Source organism: Meleagris gallopavo, chromosome 4 (assembly GCF_905368555.1).
Source record: "Meleagris gallopavo chromosome 4, MGAL_WU_HG_1.1, whole genome shotgun sequence".
NCBI classification, from domain to species: domain Eukaryota; kingdom Metazoa; phylum Chordata; class Aves; order Galliformes; family Phasianidae; genus Meleagris; species Meleagris gallopavo.
Window position 1 is genome coordinate 42,751,110 of NC_139407.1, and position 26,437 is coordinate 42,777,546.

General features: G+C 36.4%; 1 protein-coding gene across 4 annotated transcripts in view; it reads left to right on the top strand.

Moving 5' to 3' along the window:
* The window catches only part of MTUS1 (microtubule associated scaffold protein 1), a 112,009-nt gene that overhangs the window by 35,766 nt on the left and 49,806 nt on the right, over positions 1 to 26,437 (top strand). For 3 of the 4 annotated variants that reach the window (XM_085223056.1, XM_085223055.1, XM_085223057.1), the window contains exons 4-7: positions 8,049 to 8,231; positions 12,661 to 12,792; positions 14,831 to 14,935; positions 16,212 to 16,259. In XM_085223056.1, the coding sequence (XP_085079182.1) occupies positions 8,049 to 8,231; positions 12,661 to 12,792; positions 14,831 to 14,935; positions 16,212 to 16,259 (468 nt within the window). The remainder of the gene's footprint in view (positions 1 to 8,048; positions 8,232 to 12,660; positions 12,793 to 14,830; positions 14,936 to 16,211; positions 16,260 to 26,437) is intronic. The other variant, XM_085223058.1, reaches the window with a different exon arrangement.

Consider the following 26,437-nt stretch of genomic DNA (forward strand, 5'->3'; position numbering starts at 1 on the left):
CCTCAAGAAATTGTTTGGCTTTGAACAGTATAAAATAGGAATACAAGAGATTTATTTTAGATACAAAACGTAAATGCCTACCACTGCATTTTTTTTCCTTGTGCTGCTGACTGCAAACTACCAGTAAGTTCATAAAGGAGCAGAGCTTTAACTGCACTTATAATTTCTGATGTGCTACTATTTTACCTACCCTTCTGCTGTAGCTGAAAGTTTAGCTGAAAGTTTAGCTGAATTTTCTTTTCTGTTGTATGAAACTTCATATTGTTGTTGTTGATTTCTTCAGCAATAAGAGCTGTGTCATATCTTATACATACTAGACACTATTTGAAGACTAAAATATTTTTCTACTGCTTACTGTTAAAGACTTCCAGAAATTAATGAAAGCCATGTGAAATCATCTTTGGAATGAAAATGTCTTTTGCCTCTGTTTCTAAAGTGTAGTTCATCATCTGTCAGTTATTTCTGATGTTTTAGGTACCTTTTTTATTTTTTCCGTGATTCATGTCAGTAACATCTGATTTATTATCTTGATATTTAGTTACTTCTGTGTGAATTTAAGCTAGTGGTATTCCTTTTCCTCTCTTGCTGGTATTTTCATGGCACTTAACTAGAGTAGTGAAAGCTTGGATTAAGGGAAGTTCAACTGTTTGAATTATATTTTTCCTTGAGAATCTTGGATAAATGAACCCTTTTTTGTTGATCATCCTGAAGGACTTCTCTGATGTGCTGCAACTGACTGAACTGGGTTGTGGGAATAATTCTTCCTGTTCTGTAGCAAATACACGTAAGTTGCATTAAACCACAAAAGATTTCAGTGATATTTTGAAATACTGATCTTGTTTGTTCATAATTACTAAATTCCTTCTGTTTTTATTGTTTTTTTTTTGTTGTTGTTGTTTTTTGGCTCAATCTTGCACTTAAAAGTGTAATTCAGGGAAGCTTCTGAAGTTAAAGCAGGTTAAGACTGTTCATTATTGAGTGTTGTAGCTATTTATTTCACAAAGAAACACTTTGCAGATAGAAAAATTGAAACCAAATGGTTTCAGTGGATTTTCATGCAGCTTGGAAACATGTATATATACTTGATAATTCTGGATTTTTTGGTATAGCCTTTCACAAAACACTGAAGCAGAACCAAAACAACTTCATTTCAATAAGCATTCCCACAGTCTTAAGTTTCTGTGCTGACACTGAACCAGAAGATCAACCAAACACAGTAACTGCAAATCACTTTTCAGCTTTTATCATTCCTCCTATCTACCATCTGACTCTCCAAATTTGTATTGATGTGCTGCCAAGAGGAAACAAAATATTTCAAAAAGCGAACACAACTTCCAGATTCCCTGGCCTGAAACTCCTAGGTCTTTATCAAAAAGCTGGACTGGGGGAGTTAACCTGTAAAGATATCCATATACTTCCTCGTGAACAAATCTGAAATGCACCAGAGTCTGCAAATAAGGTTTAAAATTTAATTTCAGCCACTCTTTTCATGTGCTTTCCCTTGTCTCCCTCTGAAGACCCAGCCTCTTTTATGGATCTTCAAAGCAGGTTTTTCATAGAATAACTGGTTCAAGGTCATCATTTGTCCTTACACTCATGACTTCATTATAATTGGTTCCTTCTTTCTTTAATACATGTGCAGTGTTTCATTAGACTAATTAAAGTCTATGTTAAATGAACTTAAAACTCTCATATCTCTCATTGGAAGTGTGGGAAGGAGGAAATTAATACATGGGTTTCTGTGAGGGTAGATGTGTCCATAGTATGACACAGAACTTGCTTCAGTCTGTCCTCAGTGTTATCCAGACAGAACCCCCTAACAAACGGGAACTTGGAGAATGCTCCCTACTGAAAGGACACTGCTGCCAGATGTCCATAGAAAGAAACTCAAGTTTGCCTCAAGTAGGTTCATAGCTGACATGACTTGCCTTGTGATTTTGACCAACTAAGCAGGTGACTCCTCTAAGCTGTTCTACTTGTTCCTTTTCTTTGAGCTTGCTTTTCTACAAGCTATATCTAGGGAAGGAGGTACCTGGTCTTCAAGAGAAATGTTGTCTATTAATGAGAGAGAGATGCAGTCATTCAGGTACAGAAGGGTTGAATTACATTTTGAAGCCAGAAAAGAGCCATAAAATGATCTAATATGAATTAGACACAATGAATTTGCTTTTAGTTTTGGCTGCATACACTAGTAGAAAATCTTGCTATAATTTTGCGCCTATTTTCTTTTGTTTAATTTCCTTAACAAGGAGCGGTCTTATCATGCAGTAGTTATTAATGTTTTGTAAGCATTATGTATGTATAGTTCAGCATTTAAAAAACAAAGTTTTATAAGTCAAATGGGTTATGAGAAATGAGTAGAAGCTGCGAGTTATTTTGACTGTGAAGTAGTATGAGATCTTTTACAGTGAATAACTTAAAAGCAAGTTGATAGATTTATCTCTGACTTGATATTCTTAAAGGTAGTGTTTTGAGTTTTTTGGAGTCAGAGGAAAAAACAGAGGAGGAGGTGGTGGTGGTGGCCAGGTTTGAGTGTAAACTTAAATGGTATTTATTCCAAAGACCATAGTATTTCCAGTATGATGTTGAACATGTTATGTATCTGTTAACTTTCAGCTTCTTTCCAATGCCATCAGTGCCATCCGTAGGGACTTCAGTTTCCATAGAAGTTCCCAGACTTTTTACACATAACTTGTTACTAGCTGTACTGGGATTTCAGTTAAGTATATCTGAAGCAAGAAGCACAGTCATACCTGAAGAGACTGATACTACCAATTCACATGTGAATGCTGTCAGAAGTGTGTATGTAGGTATAAGTATATTCTCCTTTAGGAGTGATGTGCCCACCAGTTCCCTGCAGGGGAATTTCTTTGTACCTAGTCATTTACTTGCAAGGACATGCTGAGAATCTTCAAATAATTTTTCACCTTTACTGTTTAGTTTTGAATTCTCCTTATGTGGGGTATACAGGAGGAGAGAAACAGAAATCCTTGTCTTTCTGAGCAAAAAATAAAAATAAAAAAAATTATATTTTGCTGCAGTGAGCTTTCTTTTCATGCAAAGCATGGAGTACATAATTCCTACATGATAAAGAAAACTTAAAGTATGTAGTGATAATATGGATATAAAAGGTATAAACTCTCAACAAATTCTTAATGCGCAACATGAAAGGGGCGTGTGATCCAGGGATCTAGAAAATGGTGACAAATGTAATTGGGTGTAGTTGGTGGTTTTCTTTTGCCTCTTTCTTCATATTACGTTACTGTGACTCTTCCCTGTGCAAGTAGTACTAGCACTAGTACTAAATAGATGAAACTTTCATTGATGAAGCTATGTTAAAGCTACTAGTTGGAACTTCTTATTTAAATTAGGATGCAAACAGTGTATAACAGTCTCCTGGCAGTGTTGGAATGGGCAAGTCTTACCACCGTAGCAATTGCACCTGGAAGATGGCATAAAATGGGCTGCTGTTTGAAGACTGGGTTTGCCTTTGGTTGTAGGACATAACCAGGCAGCCATAAAGCTGTGGTTATTCATGGGTCTGTTCCAGTTCAGTCTACAAAAGCAAAACATAAAATTGAGGCAGATAGCTGGATGGCAAACAGTACTGAAATTGCAAGACGGTTGAGAGAATGAAAAGAATTGGTTGTGTCAACAGTTAGCAATAACAAAGTGCATTATAGCACTGATCTCTTTTTTCCAATCTTACTCTGAGAATATTGGACTGCAAAGGGAGGAACATGTGAATATCTACCCAGATGATTGCTAGCAGTCTTGTTGTGTTGGGGGCACAGAAGTGCTGCTGGTTCATTGATATCTGTGCCAAAGAGGAGCACATTCCTAATGATCACAGGTGAATAGAGTAATGTTGTGGGAACCTATATCAGACAGAGAATTAAATCTTGCTTTTTATCTAAACTGTTCTATGATCAGTTGTAGTCCCCTAAACAAATCTCTCCAATGTAAATATCTGAAGTCTCATCAGTAATCTCACAGTTGCTATCTTAGCCTGTGTTTATGTTTAGCAGCTACAATATTACTAGAAAAATAAATAACACCTTTTCTTTGGCAGTTTTGGTAGTAGTTTGAGGCTTTTAAAGGGAGAGACAGTACTACAAACACTCTTTATTCCTCAGAGTAACTCTGACTTGTGTGTAATGCCACAACTTATATTGCTGAATGGCTGATAAAGCTCGTAACCATTAGAAATTTATTAGTACTTTTGCTACTGTGCAGCATTTAAAGCAACAACCAGAAGCACTCAGATCTCTGGAAAAAATAGTGTGCTAGAAACAGTAGCAAAGTTGAGTTTGTCTTTGCATGATGTACTTACTCCTTTCAGCAGACACCAAAGTGTTCTTTTGAACATTTGTCTCCTTGCTTTACAAAAATACTTGTTCTGTACACTTAGATTTGGCTTTTTTTGTGGTGCATAAAATTATTTTTACAAGCTGAAACACTTAGCACACTCTGGAAGTTTACACTTGCAGAAGAAAAGTCAGAAAGGAATGAGAAGTCTAAAATTTTATGTGCTCAGGAAATATGATGATGAAAGCCCCAGACCAGCAATCATTACAATAAAAAAACAAAAGCAACAATGAAAAGAAAGATTTTTTTTTTTTTTTTTCAAAGACCTGTTGTGCACTTAAGTCTGCCCTAAGTGTCTGTTTAGGAAAGGTTTCTGATCTTTAATTTCCAAGTATTGTATAGCTCCACTTGCTCTGTGCTCAGTTCTAGATGTGAAATGTGTTGATAGGGTTTGAAACTTTGGATCTGAAATCTCCAAACTGATGAATACGTGTTTAACCTTAAAATCTGCCTGTTGTCAGTGCTGTTTCAAGTTAGCCACTACTGGCATATGTTTATTTTCCTAATAGGAGTTTTTCTGGGCTCCAACCTTAAGTTATTCTGAACAATAACTCACCTATGCAGAATTTGTGTGAGGGGATACTTATTTGAGTGAGGACATGAAATCAGAACTACTTGAAAAATGACCCATGTTCCTTGCTTATTTCCATACCAATACTAGAGATACTTTAACATCCCTGCTGTAACACAGTTGTTGCATACAGATTTTTTTTTTTTTCTGAAGAACTGCCAGCTTTTTACTTCACTGTAGAGGAATGTGATATTTCTACTTCAGTGACTAGATCAAATAAATGAAAGCCAGCTACTTTGATGCTATTGCTTGTTGTCGTTATAATAATAGATCACTAAATATTGTGCTTGTTTGCATGTTTTTAGTACTTTTGTTTGTATACTATATATTCCCATCTTCATCTTCAAAACCTTTTCTTTTAATTCTGGTTAGGGAATGGTACTTTTCAAAGTACTTTATAGAATCATTGTTATTTCTTGAAATAACACCAAGAGTTACTGTTTAAGTCTTGTCATGACTAAAATTCTTCAAGGAGGGCTCTCGAAAAATATTATTTGTACATTGTAATTATTTTAATGAAAGCCCTAGAGGGAAAGCACCAAGCAGCAGAAACCAAGTAAAAAACAAAAATTATCTGTTTTACTCTGCTCTGAAACTTGATGTCCTAGAGCCCACTGAAAGAGCTTTTTTTTTTCCACTGCTGATTTAGTGAATTGCTTCATTCCAGTTTCAGTGAGGAAACCAAGCTGGCTGGAAATTACATATGTGTATTTTCACATGCTTGCCTCCATCCCTCTTGAAAATGACCGAAGAAAACAGGATTTCTTTCCTGTATCTTTTGAAGTGGATGAACTTGGAACCTGGCACAACAGCAAACAACAGAATGTACCTTATCAGCAATATTTGTTCCAAAATCTGCCTTTTGAAATGTAAACTTTAACATATGAAGTCATACAAACTTAACCTGCAGTGTTTGTACAGCAGCCTTCTGTTTTGTTTTAGAATACGCAGTGATTAGGAGGGATTGGTTGTGTAGTTTAGTTTTTACCTTGTTTTGCTGAGAGGCCATTTAGAAAAGGAATTTTTGACTGGCATGGATTAACTAGTTTTCTAGTATGTTGATCCATTAATGAAATAAGCTTGTTTACATGCAAAGTTTTAGAAAGCTAGTTTAGAACAGATTTGTTCTGTGAAATCCAGAATCAGTGCTGATTATTCATTTATCTGTTTTATCAGACGAGTTTAGAGGTTTTTGCCTAGAGTGCCTGTTTGAAGTGACTTCTGTGAATGAGGCTCAGCTTATGTGAGACTTAACAGTGTTCTCATAGCACAAAATAGGCTGGATGCTCTTTGATGAACTGGATATGTCCAGATGTCCATTGCAATAAAATAAAGGGAATTCTGTTTTTGTCTCTGATTTAATACCAGGCTGGATGAAAACCATGTGTAGCATCAGTAAAAGTGCAGATCTTAAAGGAGGTCTGACATTTAAGCATGTTTAATGACTAAGGGAAGCTCATGTGTCATATTCAGTGACTGGTATCAAATCATATCTGAGTGCATCTTTAGTATATCTTAGTATATCTAGCATCTTTAGTAGGCAGGTTTTCTGTATTATTACTGAACTGATTGAAACTGCAGGAAGTAGCGTGGATCTATCTTCCTTTACTCACACTCTTCAGATTTTTGTGTACTTGATAGAGGATTTTAGGCATGTTATTTAATCCTCTTGCACCACCTACTGTTGAAATGCAAACATGTTTCTGTTGCCTAAATCTTCATGTAATTCCTTAATGTCGTGCTTTCTTGGACTTGTGCAAATTGTTGGTTTCTTGATCACTGGTATTCAGGAAGGGGGATTATGTTGCAAAACTGATATTGAATAAGGTGGAATTATTTGCTGTTTTTCTCATATTTCAACTCTCTTGCATAGCTTCAGCGTGGCAAAAATGTAACTATTGGCAAGAATAAAAGGAAGGGTTATTATACTCAAATGGAAAAACTGATGAAAGTAAAATTCATCTATTTCTGAGCAAGATAAACTTGGTCTATGAGACTTTAAAAAAGCAATAAAGTCAGGAATTTAGGTAATTTGTATACTTGAAAATACCTAAATCTATCTTCCTTCTCTCTTTGTTTTGATTTCTCTACAAAAATAATGAGTCTTTTCCATCATTATTTGGAGACCATATAAAGAAAGATCTTGACATCTAAATTTTACTTCAGAGCTGATAATAGTCAGCTCACTATGTGCAAGACAAGTCTGTGTATACATAACTTCTCCTAGACTGTTGTATTTTTGGTCTAGATGCACACTTCTGAGGAATAAACTGAAAGTTAATTAACTAATCTGAAATGTTCTTACTAACAAAGCAACCGCAATTTTAGCAGTATGAGAGGAAGCTCCTGTCTGAAGATTGCTCACTTCCCATTTCTAAATAGCTTGATTAACCTAGATACTGGGCATTTGTATTCAGTGAGCTCAAATTAGGGCAGTAGTTAATGCAAAAATGTTTGCACTAGTTGACCATTGAACTTGGTTCCAAGATGTACTGTTTAACTAGTTTTGTAGAAGTAGTCAGTTTTAAGGTATACTTACGTGAAATGAGCACAGTTTAATACTTTTGTGTTGTTTGTCCTCAAAAGCAGACTATCTTATATAGTATTCCATGAAATGGGGAAACAAACAAACAAAAAAAACCAACAGTATGTGTTTGGGAGTGGGAAGAAATGAATCTGTCTTAGGTCATCTTGAGGCAAGGTTAATATTTTCATGGAATTGCCAGCACAGCTAACCATAATACACAGAGGTAGTGGAATGCAAGTAGTAAGCTTTTATGTGCATGCAAATGTCTGCCTTGAAAGCCAGTCTTAAAAAGACCGACTCTTGACTTAAGTCTCAGGTCAGTATGAAGGTAAAAAGAGGATTTTGGGGTACTCAGAACTGTTTTGCTGGTTTCCAGCATTTGTGTCAAGGGGAGCTTAAAAACTAAATACGTTTACTTACCATGTAAATATGAGATAATTGTCTTTATATGTATATTTCTAATATGTGCAAATATTTATTTGTAGGCATACATGTAGAAGAAGTAATTGTTTTAAGTTTTTTTTCTAATTTTGTTCTTTTCACTTTTTACCTCCCTTTATCCTTCCCTCTGTGATGTGACAGGTCTGGGATCTTCGCCGAGAGAGAAGTATGCTTCTGTGAAAAATTCTCCAGCTTCCCGGGCTAGCTCTGCTAAACTACTCTCCAAATCCAAAGTGCCTGTCAAAAGATCAGTGCTGGAAAGAACACCTAGTATCTCGTCACTCAGCAGCACTCCAAGTGAGAGGAGTCTTTCCAGTAGTAATTGTAAGTAATTTAAACTAATATCTGACAACATCTGTTTAGAAAAGTCCCCTTAAAAGGAATCCTGCATGAATTCTCGTCTTACTTCTTATTAGTTTTAGATCTTACTCTTTGCCTCTTAGCTAAAGACTTTCCTTCTGCAAACATACCATGTGAAGGAATTTTGAGCTTTGGATTTTGATTTGTTGAATAGAGATTTCAGTACAGCTCCTCTTTTGTCAAGAAACGTAATGAAAACAATGGGTGTTCTTGAGTAGAAATTGATAAGTTTAGTAAGAAATAAGTGTGAACTCTGAATTTTTTGTCACAATATTTGAAATAGTATGTTTGATTTTTTTTTTTTCTTCTTATACTAAACACTTGTGTTGAACTAGATCATGTCAGCTTTTAGTGTTCTAGGACAAAATGTGAAGATGAGATCATGAACAGATAGGCAAAAATGCTTTTAGCAGGTGCAACATTGAATGTAATGTATGATTTCTATTGTAACTAAGCACTGCTGTGTGGCCTGAAGCAAGTCCATCCTGGTCAAAACAGAGGAGAAAGCCTCTTAATGAACTTAAATTTGAAGCTCTACCCAGGATTTGAACCAGTTGTTGTGGTAGTTATAGGGGTAAAAATGTGAAGAAATTAACTCTCAGCTAACTTTGTCAGATGTATCAGTGTCTCCAGCTGTGCATATTCAAATGAGTACATTCAAATGTGCTGCTACAATTGCATTGTTTATTTCATCTGCGAGACTAGGCAAAGGCATTTGCTTTGTACCAGCCTTCTTTTTGAAATCTGCCTTCGATGGACTGGAGAAAAAAAAAAAAAAAGGCAAAACAAAAAAAACCAACAACAAACAACCATGTTTTAACATACAACTTTGCTTTAAATATGCGCATGCATATATAATAGCTAAATTTTCTCTTGTTCTTTTTTTATTTCCTGTAGTGTCTTCATTAAAAATGAAAAACTAGCATATTCCTCAAAGGAATAAGAGTATGCGTAATAAAATATGCACTGCATGTTTCTCTGTAATCAGGCTGGTTCTGTTGCCCTGACAGCCATGTTGACTTTTGCTGTTCAGTTTTAGAACTGTATCTGGAATTCCCAAGCAGCTTTGTCTTTCTTCCTTTTACTCCACATGTAACAAAGGAGAGGGTCATTGCTTCATAACAAAGAAATGTATGCAGATTAAGTATCCAAATGAGGACTCCTTATTTAGAATGATTTGCTAGCTGCTTTAATCTGTTTTGTCCACTGCCTCAAAGCTTACAGTTTTTTCCACTCCGATTCACAAAGAGCAAGCAAGAGGAAAATGAGAGGTTGAACATGGCTGCAGTCTGGCTTTGACTTCAAGCTTGCTCTGATCCTTTTTAAATGACTATACCAGGAGGACTCCGCAGTTGCACAGAAACTAATTTTTCTCCTGATATTTTCATCAATTCTACACTAACGCCACCAACTGATTCAGGAAGCCACTGTGATATTACCTTATTGACACTGCTGATAGTGGGATCTTACAGCTTTTGTATTATTCCTTTGTTAACCTCGTTTACTGGGAAAAGAAGTAGGTTGTATTTCTTTTTATTTCTTCTTTAAAGCTCGTAACTTGATTATGGTGAATGTATGAAATGTTTTGATTTGATGATTTTTCAGTGAGGTGATTTTCATTGGTTAAATTGCTAAGCTTCATAAGAATTATTTCAGTCTGATAATCTGTTTTTGTGTATAATGAATTTGGGCTATATATGATTACACATTAATATGGTGTAATATATGACTTCAAATTGTAGAGAAAAAGTAAGTTTACTTTTTTCCTCTGTTTTATGTTCATTGCTATTCCTTTTTTCTCCTCATCTTTCAGTTAGTCTTCTATGCAGTAATGTCAGGAAAAAGTCTTTATTTAAGTGCTTTTATTAGATTTGTGTGTCCTGACAAAATCAGGAATATAGTCTTGTGCTGTGAATGTCAGGAAATCTGTAATGAACTACTGTCGTCCTCTCAACTGCATTAAATTTACAAAGCCATTTTGCTTGTTTTGTTTAAGGTGTTCATCTTGGTGGGGAAAAAAACTTATAAAACAAAGTGTCCCTCCTGCTGTGTCAGCTCAGCCCTTTGTTATGAGATATTGTTGGACTGATCATTTCAGCAGCATTACTCTTCTGTCTAATGGTCATTTGATTTTTGTAATTCTTTTCTCTAGAAGGACTCTTGCAATCTGAGAAATTTGGAAATAATGAAATTTGAAATGCTATTGATATTAAAAACATACTTTGCATGCATATCAGTTTGAGCATCAAAACCATGAATTTTTAACAAGCTTCTGCAATTTCAATCATGACCTGAAAATCCTAGTATTTTGAACACACTGAAACATTTAAACTCTCAGGTTAAGAGAAGAAACTTGACTTGCATTAAAATAATTGCATATAAAGAAGTTGTGTTTTAGAGGTTAAAAGTTTTTTCTAGCAATTTACTTTGAATTACATTTCTATACGGTCAATATTTGACTGAAAAAAGAGCACTTATTGAGTTGTGTTGAAACGTTTAGCTCTTAGATTTGATGAGACCATTTTAAAACTTGTTGGTATCTCATCAAGACTGCAGTATCTACTCACAGAAAAAGGCAAGTCTGCCTTTTTCTTCTGCACACAATCCAGTTGTCTGACTCCACGGCTTCCAATGTAGTGAATGGTGCCTTACTGATCCTGCACCAGGAGTGCTCTTATCCCCAAAGTGTTGCTTCCATGGTGTGCTTGTGAATAATTGGAAAGTAGCACAGCAGTTTATGGGCACGCGGTAGCTGCCTGCAGTGAACTTTGAGCTAAAGTTCTTAATTTAGTAGCTCCCAGAAAAAAATGGACTGCTTCAGAGCTCATACTTCATTAGAACAAGTTAACTTAAATCATCTGCTGTTGAACAGGGTCAGATTCTACCAACTGCAGCGTTGATGTATTATGCAAATTGTTTCTCATGCATAAATTTCTGTTGCAGATGTTTAGTGTTTGTACTTTCAGAGGAAATTTATCTCCTTTATTTTAAAAACAAAAAAATAGAAAACTTTTGTCACATGTGCCTAGAAGGGAAAGAAAATAATATTATAAATATTATTGTTGTAAATATTGTACTGATTTCTGGTCAAGAAGCATTTTTTGGAAAGACTTAACTTTTAGATGAATGATGCTAGTGTATTTAAATTAACATGAAAATAATCTTAAGGTTGCATTTGATCTTTTGATGAATAGTATTACATGTGTACTTCTAGTTACCTTAAAATCAGCTTCATAAAGCACTAATCTGAGGCAAACTTGCTATTATATGAGTCACCTTTTATTATTCTCTCTTCCCCCTGCTTCCCCTAATGAGTAGTTGAAGTAAATAAACAAAAAACAAAACAAAACAAAAAACAAAACAAAACAAACCAACAAAAAAAAACAGCATGGCACCTATTCCAGAGTGATTTAGTTTTTGCTTATGCTCTGGTAAGTGTGATGTCAACTTCTTACTCTTAATGTTTCAGAATGCTGACTATCACTGTAACTTTTTGCTGTTTGAGCTGAAGTATTTTCAATCAGTATTTAGTTCAGACATCTTTTCATATTTTTTGCTGCAAAACTAAAATAAGTCATTCTCTCCCCACATTTCAATTTTCTTTCTTCAGCTAAAACTTTCTGTTGTGGCGCTAAACCAAACCTCTCTGAAGACCCAATGAAATGGAGGTAAACATCTTATGCAGCAACTGCTCTGTTGGAAATGTAATTTTTTTACATGAGACAGAAAATATACTGCTTTTCTTAAATTGAGTCTATCTGCTCTTTTTTCTGTTTTGTTTTGTTTTTTCCCTATATGGCTACAGCTCTCCTCTGGTGAGAGAAATATGTGTTGGATGGTCAACATCTAAGGACCTTTGCCATTGGGGAAATCACTTTTATGAATGTGTACTGCAGAAACTTTTCTTAAAACTTGTTTGGCAGCATGTATCTCTCTATTCAAATGAGAAGGAAAAGGGAAAGATGCTGCTTTAGGCAGTTCTCTTTTTTTTTTTTTAATTTGTTAAAAAACAAACACACACACCAATGAATTCTGTGGCCAGGATGACTTCAGACTGATGATCTTTCTTGGTTTAGTCAAACTGAAACATCTTCCACATTTTCTTTGTATGATATGGTAAGGCTTCTGTTTATGTACTGTTATCAGTATTCTCTTGCATATACATACCTCCTGTGCAAGGTTCAAAGCTGTATGTCCAGTGTATGTTTGCAACATCCAGGGACTAATCTGTTACAGTTAATCAGTCTACAGAAAATAACAAAAAAGTTCATAGTATTTTTATTCCAACTTTTATTTCTTCTAACTTGAATAACGAAATGGTTTTACTTTAAGATTTAATTTTCTCCAAGCTAGCTACTTTCTTGACCAAATTCTCCATCATTCTCTCTTGTAGCTACAAGTGCCACAGTCATCATCAAGAATGGAGAATGGCCTTCAAAAACCTGCCAGAATGGAACTTCTGGATCTGTCTCTTTGAAAGCAGTACCAAGACCTAGATTACTCTCATTGAAAGCAACTCCAAAAGGTATCTGAATCTGTAGCTACAGTGAAACTAAAGCTACTGCTGTTGTAGTGCCTTACCTTTTGCACCTGGCTGCCACCTGAAGCAATGTATGTTTAGCAGTAGCGTACTGCAAGGAAGTAGAATCACATCAGTGCTTCAAGTTTCATAAGATTTCATAAGAAAGCTAAAACATTCTTTGAGTTGTTGTAATTGATAGGTTATTTCAGGCAAATGAGGAGGCAGTCTGCACTGTGATGAGGGCTTACTAGAGCAATAAGGCTGTGCATGGTAATTGGGACTAAATGCATTATGTTGCGGGTGTCATTATTTAAGTTTTACTTTATTCTAGTGTCCTTCTTTTTTGTCACAAAGCTCAGGCACAGACTCTGTAGCTGCTGCTGATCTGTAGGGTAGATCTACTTTGAATTTATCCTCTGGATATGGTTGTGCTTTTCCTCATGCAGACTTGAAATTACATTTGCCCCTGTCAGAACAGAAAGGACCTTACAGAATGGTGCAACTCTTTGAATGAGATGTTACTAGATGATGCCTCTTCTTGAATGAATGGCGTTGTCTTATCATTCAAAGGAAAGAACTGTGCTAACAGCTTACCTCTCCATGCTTCTTTTTCTTGATATTCTCCTAGATGACTAAGAGGAAGTGGAGGTCTGCTTTAATGAAGATATATAATTGTGCTTCATCCCTTGGTGATAAAGGAAATTTAGTTAAAATGCGCTTTCTGACTTTATATTAGTGTTTTGGTTCCTGTTCCTGTTTGAGCCAGGACTTCTCTATAAGCCATCAGTGCTTTTCCACTCAAGCCACAAACAGCAGCTGACAACTCATTCTCTGACCAAAATTGAAGGCATAATGGGAGCAGATAAATAAGCTTGTGCTCTCTGTCCTGTAAATCCTAGTTATAATCAGCTTGCTTCTGACCATCTTTGTAGTGAACTGGTTATTGTAATTGGATAAACCTAATTAAATACAATGCTTCTGCTTTAGGCTTAAGTTTTAAGCCTGCCAAATGTCATGCTATAATGACGTGCTTTAAAATAGTAAACAGTGATAAGAGGCAGACATTGCCAGAAACTGTAAATCACTGAAACAAACAAAAATTATATGACTGCCTGACAAGTCAGTGCTTTTTTTTTTTTTTTTTTTTTTTTTGTCAGGCCCAAGATGCAGTTATTCATTGTTCAACAACTTCAGTGATTTGGGTGCTGGAAGTGTGCCTTGAGCACCTCCAGGAGCGTTAAGGCCAGAAGTTGGTGTTCTCTCTCCTTGGTATTTGTGAAGCTCCATCTGGGCTGCTCTGTTATGGGGCCTGCCCATTTCAAGAAGGTTATTTGGAAACAGCAGACTTGGAAAGACAGTGTTGGAGCACATGACTTGCGATGAGAGGTTGAGGGAGTGAGGCTTGCTTAGTCAGGTGAAAGGAAGAGTAAGGGGAGGTATTGTAACAATCTGCAATTACTTGAACAAGGATGATGACACTAAACTCAGTAGTACCAGATAATGTAGTAATAATCACAAATTATGGAGTGGGAGACCCACGTTTTGGGAAGAATTACGAGGAAAAGTGGTACAGGACCACATTGTCCAGTAGAGCAATAGGATCTCCATTCCTGGAAGTTTTCAGGACTCAGCCGGTCATGGCCAGCGAAGTTCATCTTGGTGGTGGCTCTGCTCTGATGGGAAACTGACGAGTTGGCCTCCGGAGGTCCCTTTCAGCCAACTTTCCTGTAGCTGTTTTGTTTGCCACTGCTTAAGTGACTTAAGTAATACTATGTTAGTGTTGAGGTGAAGTCTTTCCTTACTTTTTCTTCTCCTTTATTTTAATAAGCTTTATTAAAATTATATTTTATTGCTTCAGTAGTGGGTTCTGGTAAAAACAAAGCTGAGTTTAAATGCAGCCTTAAATTTTCTAGAAAATGCCTCTTTTTATATTTATTTGAGTAGACTCATGCATCTGGGATAGTAAATATGTGATGTTAGATACGTCTTTATTTGCTGACATAGCTGTACTTTTAAACCTGATTTAAGTCTCTTCTTCTAGGAGCCAAGGCCAGGTGTGCTTCCCTGAACCAATGCACACCAAAATCAGCTGGGCCATTGCACTCAGCAAGGAAAGTCAGTGAGGCTAGAGGCAATCAGTTATTGGGTAAAGTTATATTTTCAATTACATTCTTGTATCTATCCATCTTGCAAAAGAGGAGCTTTGCCCTATAACTTGAGCAATTGAGACGGTCAGTCTGTTCTTTCCAATGTATAGTTCATGGTATTGGAGATTGGCTCTACAAGATACTTGGTATATGTTTGTTTATCTGGAGGTAAAAGTCACTGTATTTCAAGTACACTGCCTGCTTTAAACTGCTTGCTTTAAACAGGACTTTTTGCAAGTCCTATGAGGACGTGAAGCACTTGGTAATATCAAGTTGAATTATGTTCTGTAGCCTGCTTATAAGATCATGTACTTACAACATAAAACTCAGACTGACATTCCCAAGTTTCTCTGTTTAATTTCAGCAATATTCTTGTGAGATCTTGCTGATCAGCTTTGACTATTTAGAGTAGTATGTACTTAACTTTGTATTTCAGTATCAGATATTTGCTTTATCTTCAGTATTTAATTGGAATTAGTCATTTTTTAAATCAGATCGGATCAAAGGATATATCTGACTCCTTAGACAAATTAAATTATAAAAATTTTTCACTTTGCACTTTGGGTGCAAAGATGCTCTCACAGGATTCAGGTTGAGGGAGACAAGTACAGTTGTGATACAAATCTTGACATGCCTACTATGGGAAAGAAGAAAGCTGAATGTGATAGGTGTTATAAAAAGGCCTTCTGTAAACTTCTGCTTGTAACTTTTGTGCTTAAACTTAGCAAAAAGTGTTTTCCTTAAATTGATATCCTTCAAAATAATGAGGTTCTTAGTTCATTTTTCACCTAAAACTAAAACAATACAGTAATGGTAGATTAACCTTCTCACTGTTTTCTTTTATATTTAACTTGATTAGGTAGCACATTTTGCACCTGCGTTATGTAAATAAACTAACTGGAGTATATAGCTGGAAAAAATTATGATGCTTTATTTGATAAGTAATTACCCATACTAATCATATCTTATTGTTGCCTTTTTTATTCCATTATCTGTTCATTTTGTTCTTTCGTTTAAGATAATAAAATAAACAAACAGTGCTACCTGGCTTAAATGAAGTGTGATAATAGAAGTAGAAAAAAATGTTTGACATGATAGGAATTCATTTTCCAAATAATTTAGCTTTGTATCATATCAAATCTTTCTGTCAAACATGCAATCAGAAACTAATACTACCTAGATCATGGGGAAGTTATGTAGAAAGAGATTCAAAAGTGGAATTCTCTCCTTTACTGACTTGAAGCATAATTCTGCTTTCTATTCTGAACATCATAGGTACTCCTGGAAAAAACAGACATCAAAGTTTGTCGGCTTCTGGTTCTGGTGAGTTCTCTGAAAGTATTTTTACATATTCTGAAGTGGAACTTAAATTTGATTTACACATTGTGTTAGTATATTATTTCTTTTCTTGGAAGAACAGTTTTGCAACAAATTCTGTGAATCATCACAGATTCTGATTTCAATTGATAGAAGGTGAAGTCTTGTTTTGTCTACTTAATGTCTTCTGATTACCCAGTTTTTAGAATATGCAGTCTGTTCTGTCATTCTCTGTTTCCAGTGAAGCATAAGAAGGTTTAACACTAACAACAGGAGGGAAAAAAACGTGGTCATGAAACTTAGATGTAGATTTTGTTGTTTAGCCACGCTGAGGTAAGTAATGTGATTGAAACTCATGTGTTGTGGCTTTAACATAAATAATCATGCAGAATAACAGGTTTTTCTGGAAGGTTCATGGTAGCTACCCTGTTGGTCTCAGCTGCGTATGTTTCTGTCACTGCAGACTGCACTTGAAATTACCCAAACTTGTTAGTGCGTGTGTCTGCTTGGATGGCAAGGGAGGAGTGGCAACTGATTAAGTGGCAGATGGTGTTCCAAAATCTGGTGGAGTTCAAGGACTTCATCTTGTATTTGTTTTCAGTGGTTATGCCAGTCAGGGCACCTGGTGCTAATTTCTCTCTGCCAGGAGAGAGAGAGGCCTTCAGATTTCTATTCGCAGAAATTTCTAGGTCTTTTTCAAGAGAATATGCAGTCAAAATTAGTTTCCTGAGAATCAGTGAGTTATTGCTGAATTAAAAGCTGCTTAAATTACTGAAAACCGCTTTTTGAAAGATAGTGAGGTTCACTGGAAAGCCCTGTGTCCCCTGAGTGAGTAGCAGATGTCTTTCTCAAAGAGGTGCTGTAACTAATCAGGTGTTATGAATTTGAATCTGGAACTGCTGAGTGAAACTATTCTGACCTGTCACTTGGGTACTGTGGTAGTATGTTTTTGACTAATGCATGCGTGTGAGTCTAATGTTTTGTCTCTTACCTTTTTGCATGTCAAGTGTCTGACTAGCAATCGTGACCAAGTGCTTTGCTTGAGATCTCTCATTATTACAAGTCAGTTCTTTGCTCATACAATAAGACAGAGTGTTTATTCTGTTTGTTACTTACCTGATATTTGCCTGAAGTAACATTTAGATACTGCCTGACAGTGCAATATCTAAACATGAGCTTGTGTATGTGGAAAGTGCAGAAGGTGATACTGGTAGGAGGAATATTTTGCTTAGTTAGGTTAAGATAACTTGTGATAACGGAGAAGCTGTATTGTCTCTGGATTAGAAACTTAAATATGACTCTTTCTTACAACTGTCACAGCACTTTTTCTATATTTCCTATGCAAAAAAAAAACCAGTTAGTGCTCTCACTCTTTTTGCAAGTTTAGTGTAATTTTTTTTTGTGGTCCAACTTTTCTAAGCTAATAGAGAATGTGACTACATATCTTTGAAGTACTATTGATGCATTATATTGATGCATTAAGAATGTGACTGTGGAGTCCAAAATAGCCATAATGTTTAGTGATTTTTTTTCAACGAATGTTCTTTAGCATCTTGCTTTTGCCAGCTGAGTAGCTGCATTTTAGTGTTTGTCTTACAAAACCTGTTTCTTGTACTGAATCAGCTTCCAAAATTGGGTGATTAACTTGTTAGACTTTCAAGTTAATAGCTTTGTAACTTATATAGAGCATTAGTATAATGTTCTATTTATGTAAACAAGCTTTCTGATAGAGAAGCAAGACTTTTTTCCATCTTCACAGTTGCAGATAGTTTTTAACTACACAGTAAAAATATTGTGTGCCTATTTGGATATTGATGTACAACGTCTTACACTTTAAGAAGAGACAAATGATCTTTTTTGAAATGAACTGAAGTAATGCCAGCTGGTACCATGAAGAATGGAGCCCAACGTCTTTTTTTCTTCTTTTAGTTGCTTTGATATCACAATGCAGCCTTGTTCTAATGACTGTATTTAGTTAAAGCTTTTGTTCTCTTATTTCATGGTTAACTCGTTAGTTGATTCTACAGCTTTTAGCTTCGTGCAGTGACTGAGTTGAACCTCACTTCTATTTCTTGCACGTGCTCCGCATGAAGAGTCAATCCTGTAATGTCACAAAGCAGGAGTCTATAGGGGGGAAAATATTGATTACCCTATCAATGCATTAATTGTCAAGTTCCTGTTAATACTTTCTCAAGGCTGAAAAAATAGCAAGCATTTATACAGTATCATTTCTGTTCAGATTGTACTTATTATTCATTTTCCAGTCATTGAAAGAAGTTGCAAAATGCCAGGATACGCTTGAAAAACAAGATGCAGCATGCTGTTAGCATGCCTGTAGGCTTGGAGAGACTAGTGATTTGCTGCTGTTCTTTTTTTCTTTTTTTTTTTCCTGGTAGAACACAAGGGTCCTTTTTCTCAACTCTTTCTCATGAGTGATCTTCCAGTGGACCAGTAAATTTCTACATGGCTTATTTTATAACACTGGCTTTACTGCCAAGGGAAAATGAACTTCTTGGGCAAAATGTTTTATTACTTCTTAACTTGCTAATTTTGGATCACAGTGTACTTGTATGCTAAATGTAATATCTTACTGTAATTATGACAAAACTTCCTTTAAAATGCTTTCAGTTGGTGCTCTTTCCTTTGTTTCTCCACGTCTCCCTGTAGGAACAGTGATCTACCTCTAATACCTGGACAGTATACTGCAATGTACATAGGAAGGGAATATTTAAATCTCATCTGCATACTTGACTGAAGTTTAGAGAAAGTAATGGTATAGTTGTTGGTGGTTTTTGGATTTTGTTGTTGTTGTTGTTGTTGTTGTTTGTTTTGCAAGTAAATGTCTTTGGCAGTTCCAAAAATAAAGCTATTATTTTAGGAATGAAGTGTGCAAATCTTTGTTGGGAACCTTTATCCTTCTGTTCAGTGACTCTGAAAGGGACATATGGTATACCATGGATAATTTATGCTTATGGCACAGCAGTGTTATCAGGAAAGCTAGGGCAACTGTTGGATAATACCATTAAGTATTATCAGATAAGAATAGTGTGATTTATGTCATACTTATCTCTGTTATGATAGAGCATGTGTACTGGAACCAGTTACTAAAGAAGGCTGGAGAAGCAATGAAGAACAATCTTCATTCAGAAGCTGTACATGCTGCATCAGGAAAGATGATGCTCTGTCTTCTTAGCCACCTAAGAGTTTAAAAGACTGCTTGTTTTAATTAAATCATCCGTGAGAAATATAACACTGGGGAGGAAATGTCTTCAGTCAGGTGGCTAATTGCAAAAATGAATGATGGTGTTGGTATGATTTTTAACAGTTCATGAAGATCTCTCTTGGAACAGGCTGATACAGGTGGCTGCTGCTGGCTTTTCACTGAAACTCATACAATGGAATAGGATGCATTTGTTAACACAATACTGTAGTTCAAAGTTTATAGAGAATACTTCTAGAGATTCAGTTTCTTTCATTCCCTGTTTAAGTCTGGAGGAAACAGAAGGTAAACACCTGTTTCTTTTTATCTCAGATATTCCTTGATAGAAAGATTACCCTTAAAATACTTGCAATTCTGGTGTCTAGAAAGCAAACAAAGCAAAAAACCCCTTGAAAGTCTTAAAATACATCATGATACATGTATTTGTAAATACAAGTATAAGCGTTCTTAAAAATGTGCAAGTTTTCTTTTAAAAATCAGAAAAACTTAAACTGAGAGCTGATTGAGTATTATTATGAATGTCACATGCTTAGGTAGATCTTCTGCGACTGCTTTGATTTAATTTACCATCAGTAGTTTTCAGCGTGGTAATGGAAGGTTACCCCACTGATGAGGGATGTCTGGTCGAGCAGCTTATTAGCTCTGTTTCTCCATTGTTTCTTCTTAGATCTGAAGGGCTTTCTTAGTATGGTGTGGGTTTTTGTTTTGTTTCTGTTTCTGTGTTTTCTTTGTCTGGAGACAAACTTTTGAAATTTGTAAGAGAAACTGTGCTAGTAGAGTTGCATGGGTACTTAAAAAGACCTTGATATGTTTGCAAACAGAAGTGTTCGTAGTTGGTCGTAGAGCAAGACCAGGGAGCTCAAGAGAGCTAAAAACATGGTAGGAAAAATAGTGCTTTTGATGGCAGTTCTAATTATAGGTCATGAAACTGGGTATGGACAGAACATGCAGAGGACAGTTTGTCTCACTAATTTGAGCACTTATTTTTGGCTATACCTTAGTACTCACTTTCAATGCACTTTCCCAGCTATATGATATAAATGTTACCAGGGTTGTTGATACCTCATTTTTCTTGAATATCTATTTCTGCAAGTGCAAGGTTATTAAATGTGTAATAATCTTCAGTTCAGAAAAATGTCATTCATATAAAAACTAAAATTCCAATGGTCATAAATTGCTTTAAAAGTAAAACCCAAAAGATTTGATAGAGAATATTGCAGTTCTCTTTGAGGATTTGTAACAACCTATATGTCAGTAGTGTAAGTAATTGTTTCGTGTATCCATTTAAGAAAAAAGACTCAGTGTAGTCTGGCATTCTTGTAGAAAGCAAAACTTGTTTTTGAACTAATTCAGCTTTCATTTCAGTGTCTTCTAATGGCCTACCCTGCTGGGCTTGAGAAATAAATTACCTTCAGAATAATTTGGGAAACGCTTGAGAATATTTCATAAACTCTCTATATAGTTGAAACAGTTAACAATATTAGCTTTAGTATGTGTTTAATGATCACATATAATATTTACAGCTTGGAAATTGTAGGACTTTTTCTTCTTTATCTCTTGACACGTAACAAAAAGATCAAGTTTAAACTTCATGGAGTTATTAGTGCTGTGCATTGAACTGTTTGTTGCTTTTATAGCTGCAATAAAGAGACTGCTGTGGTCTCTTTTTTTTTTTAATGTTTTCCATCCATGTGAACTATGAGGACTATATGAATGACTTGATTAGCCTTAGAATGCTTACAAGCTGATAATGTTCATATAAACATAGAGCAGAATAGTTTAAGTAGTGTAGCTATTGCATGTGGACCAACAATAAAAACAGGTTCATTTTCTTACCTCTACAGAAGTGCAGAATTAAGTTATGTCTGTGAGAATTAATTTATTAAAGGCCTTTTGTAGCATAACCCAAATGGTGTGCATGCTACAAGACTATTTCATCTGGTAGCACTTTTAGAAAAGACCCTTTCTCTTAAGTAACAGATATTTCAGTTATGTTTGTTATTGTTTAATTCTAAAAATTCTGTGAGAAAATTGGTCTCTAGCTTAGGACAGCCATGTTCCAAACTCTTGTTAATGCAGAAATTTTCTGACTTTCTGCTGTGGGAATGATTGTGTCTTTTTCATGAACACAGAGATGCAGGTTTCTCACAGTTGTTGAAATACTTAATAGTACAGCCTCTGTATGAGCATAAGTCTCTAGTACTGAAATAGCTGTTTTTTTTGGTTTTTTTTTTTTTCTGATGCATCTGAGTGGATCATTGAAATTTCGTATTTTAAGGAATGTTGCTCTAGTAGGAGTGGTATTTTTCACTGTAGCTTAGTTGCAGTTTTGCTTTGAAGTAGTGAAGCACAGACTTTGAGGAAGTCTAACAGAAATGCCATCTTAGAAGGGACATCTTGTACATGGGAAACAATTTGCAGATTTGTTAAGTTGGAAGTTAAAAATGAAATTATTCTTATGATGTTTGTTGCCATTGTGTTTTCTGAAAGAGGGCAGATGACGTAAATGTCACCACTGTTGCATGAAAGAGAAGCATACTAGCCTAATTCCTATATCTGTTTGCTTGGAAATTCACTGCAGCATCACCTTCTGTTTGAAAAGCTGCTGAATTTATAATAGTTAAGTTTTGTACAAGAAGAAAGCTAAACTATTTACTATTTCAGTTCCTCAGTTCTGTGGCAGGAAGAGATTGGCTTTCTTCTTCAGGTTAGGCTTTGAGCTTAATGTCCTGGAACTACAAGCTGTGGAGCATGGCAGTGTGCATTGTTGCCTGCAGGAAGATGAGTTTTTTGAGCTGGAGCACTGGCTGGAGCAAAATGGTCAAATGGAACTGGTGAGGGAGTGGTATCTTTCCAGAAAGAAAATCTAGGTCATGCATTACCCTTTTACACTCTTAGTGGCCTTTTGCTTCTCTGCTCCCTTTGCATAAGCAGTCAGCTCTCAATTCTTGAATTAAGGCATGCCAGTAATATCCATCTGCTCAGCACTGCCTGTGCTGTCTTGTGACATGGAGCCATTTGTCTTCTGCCTGGGCATCTCAGATGTAAAGGTCTGGCCTCTGATTTAGACTCATTTGCTGTGAGATGCTCACCTTGCTCAGAGGCTTTCCTAGTGGTGCAATAAGAAACGGAGGCAAGAAAAATGTGTCCAGATACTGGAGACTTGGACTTGCAAGGTTGAATTTAGAGCCTGCGGATACCAGTGTCCTCTGCTTTTTTGTCACATTGCTAGCTTTCCCCAGGGAGTGGCAGATGCACTAAATCTGCCAGGATTAAAATAGATCTCTCCCCACCATCAATCTGATTGTGTCATTAGGTATTAATGCATTTAGCAACCTAGAGTGAATTATGTGATTGTAATGGTACAGAGTCTTTTGTTTTGCCCAGGAAGGAAAGACATCAGTGAAGCGCTAGTAAATAAAATGACAGTATTTTTTCTCCTTTGTCTGTGCTCTGTATCACTTACTATTTTATGTAACTATTTTCTGGTGCTATTTTCCATGAGCTTTATCTATTGTAGAAGATCTCTCAGATCCTCATATTATGTATGAAATATAAAGAACGTGTTCCTGTCATGCTGTGCCTGGATCCCATGAAGCATGTCTCTGGCTCTGTGCCCTGTTGACACAAGATGGTCATAGGAGCACGAATACTGATCTGGAGGAGCCATTTTCCTAAGAAAACAACACTGACAGATGTGCAGTCACCACAGTGAAGTTTACAATAGAGTAAGACGGACATGCAAACACTGCATTGGAGGAACCCTTTTGAGTTAAATTTCTAATAGAAGCTATTCAAATAGGGATGGGCAGTCTTCTCGCAAGCTGTTTGTCACAGCTCTCTGAACGTTGCATGCTAGATGAGTCTGACATTGCTCTAGTGCTTTTTGTTGGTTCTGTCAGGTCATTCAACTGCATAAAACAGTCTTATTTTAGGTTGTGGGATTTGAGAGCATTCCTAAAGCCTAAAAAGGCTTCTTTTGTTTTAGTTAAAAAAAAAAAAAAAAAACAGAAAAAAAAACAGAAAAAAAAAAAACACCTATATTATATCTGTTTCTTTATGGCCTAATTCTATCAAGCTAAAACTTGGAAAGTATTACTTGTGTGTCTCTGTAAAAGATGCTTTGGTGTCTGGTGCAAGAGCTTTAATGTCTATATTGAGCTTTTAGTTGCTCATATTTTGCCGTGTGATTCATTCCTTCCTCTGTCTTCAAAACGGTTCATTACATCATGTTTGCCCTCTAGAGATTCTTTGTTTTAGCTCCTATTCCTAGGAAGGAAGTTAAGGTTTCACTGGGGTACTTCTACTAATTTTGTTTTACAGGCTGATGAGGAGTTCTTGAACATTTTTTCCCAGGCACTGTTGCAAAGATAGAGAGTGATGGTAATTTAGGTTTTGGGGGTTTTTTTAGGTGGATTTTTCTTTTTGAATGTGATTAGACTCTAATCTAATCTTTGCGAAGACAGCATCAAATCCAAATGGGTAGAGACACGTTTACTTCCCTTGGGGAGTCATGATAGGTGAGAGGAAGACAGAAGAGAGTTCCTGTGGGTGCTCAGAGAGGAGAGGAAAACCAGGTATATTGGGTTTTGAATGGCATTGGAAAGCTGGCTGTTGGCCAAGTCAAAATCTTATGATGTCTTCTTCAAGGGAGGATTTTGCAATAGTGATCTAATATTTGAAGAGGTGGCCTAATGAGCTATGGTGAGTACACAAGTAATGTATTATAACAAGCCTAATGGCTTACCAGTGTGCTATTTCCAAGCGTAGGAGCCCATAATCTTCCAGCACAGGAGGGATCATAGCTTCCCTTGGATGGCTATGCTGAATTAAGAAAGGTCTGCAATTGCAGGGCATTACAAAGATGTATGAACCCGTGTTGTTAGTGCCAAAGCTTTTCAAACTCAGAGGAGTCTGTGAAGGTTTTATTGTAATAAAATCATGCGTGCACTGCTGTGTGCAGAGGCTGCCCTGGGAACTGAACAAAAAGGCTACTTTATACTTAAGTCTTCATTTCTAATGACTTTGTGCAGACTGAAGATGCAGTGTTACATCTTCAAAGCCAGTGGTGCATCACCATACTGGGAAATAGATACTTTGATATACCATACATTGAGCAATGTTCTCACTCTGTGCAGTGGAGGTTGGTTTAGCAGATCTGATATCTGGATGAAGGGCTGCAGTTCCTTAGATGTGCTTAGTGAGCTGCTTCACTGTTACTGCCCTGCCTTGCGTGACACTAGAGAGATCTAGAGCTTGAATACAACAGCATAATGCTATTTTTAGTTCTAGCAACTGGAGGATTAAAAATGTACATTTTGAGCAAGTAAGACATTGCTACAGACCTATCACATTTTAGTAAGGAGAGGATCTCACCAGTAGGATGAGATTTGTCAGTTTGATTATGTTTGCTTTGGGTGATATGTGCTTCAGAACAAGTTAGCTTAATGGCTTCTGAAACTAGAAGAACTATCTGAGGGCTGGATGCTAGAGAGCACTGTCTGTAGCCTGATGAAATGGTAGGAGTGGGGCATCAGTGAGAAAGTATTTGATTTTGTTGTCTCTTTAAAATAAATAAAAAAGAATTCTCTTCACCAGAAGCTGCAAGCAAACTGAAGAGGAGGCGTCTCGCTTTACTGCCCTGTATTCTGCATTGGCTCGAGTGGTCCCTGCTTCTGTGCCTGCCCAGCAGCATTTAGGTGCATTCAAACTCAGCTGGCTGTGATCTGTTTTGATATGAAATAGATGGCTGTTTCCATGCAGCTCTCTGGATAAATGGAAGCATCTGCAGTGCTGAGCTGCCAAGCTGAATAGTGTTTAGTTTAAGCAGATCTCATACAGAACAGATATATTTGTGGATTAGTTAAGATGCTAAATATTGACATATTTAATTCTAGAAGAAAAACTGGTTAGAAAGCCTTAGCTGATAAGTGTATCTTGATACATTCCTGTCAATTGTAACAAACTGGTTGAAAAATGCAGCCTGAAGTGATTCTTGTTAAGGAAAGAGAGCTGCCAAATGTCTCCAGGAGTACTCAAGTAGTCTCCCCGATAGTCTCTGATGAACAATTACACAGTCTGTGACACTGCTGGATGATACATTTATCTGGGGAGACCACCCACTTCCTCCTCCTCCATCTCCTCCTCCCTTTTCCTCCCGCTGTAGCTTCCAGTCCCACGGAGTCCTGTAGCAGATTAAGCGTGAACACTGTGATGTAATTCGGAGGTTGTTTGTTTTCCAAATCACTAAGTCGATTTTATTCTGAGGACAAGCTTTGTTTCTACAACATCTGGTGGGGAGAAGCTGCCAGCAGTATTTATGCTGTGGATGTATGCCTTTGCTTTTGCTTTTGCTTGTCTGTGCATGAGGAATAAGGGCAAAGGAATGGAGATTTGATTATTTTTTCAAGGTTTTTTTCTTTAGCAAGAATTGCTTGACTTCTGCCAGCAATGATTTAAAAGTATAGTATGTAACACTACATGGAGGCTGTTTCTTGCTTGCTTATCTTCTAATTGCACTGAAGACATGTTATGGTCCCCGAAATTTTCCTTATCCAACATGCGAATACGACTGACAGCGAAGGGATTACTCCGAAACATTCGTCTCCCTTCTGGCTATAAGAAAAGCACTGTTATATTTCACACAGGTTTGTATTTTTTGTATAGCAATTAGAGCATGCATTGGATGTTATCCTGCTTACTTCAGCAGCAGTTTATTTTTAGCAAATAACCATTTGGGGCATAAAAGTTTTTTTGAATTACACTTAGAAGTCTGACTTATGAGCATAGTTTCATATTCTGTGTAAGTGGAAAGCATGAGCTCTGTGTGCATTCATGCTGAGCTGCTCATTTTAAAGATGAATATTCTGTTTATGGAATGCAAATCAGAATTTGCTCTTTCTTTCTTCAGATCCAAAAATAGAACTAGGAAGTTTGTACTTCCTAGTAAATTAAATATTTATCT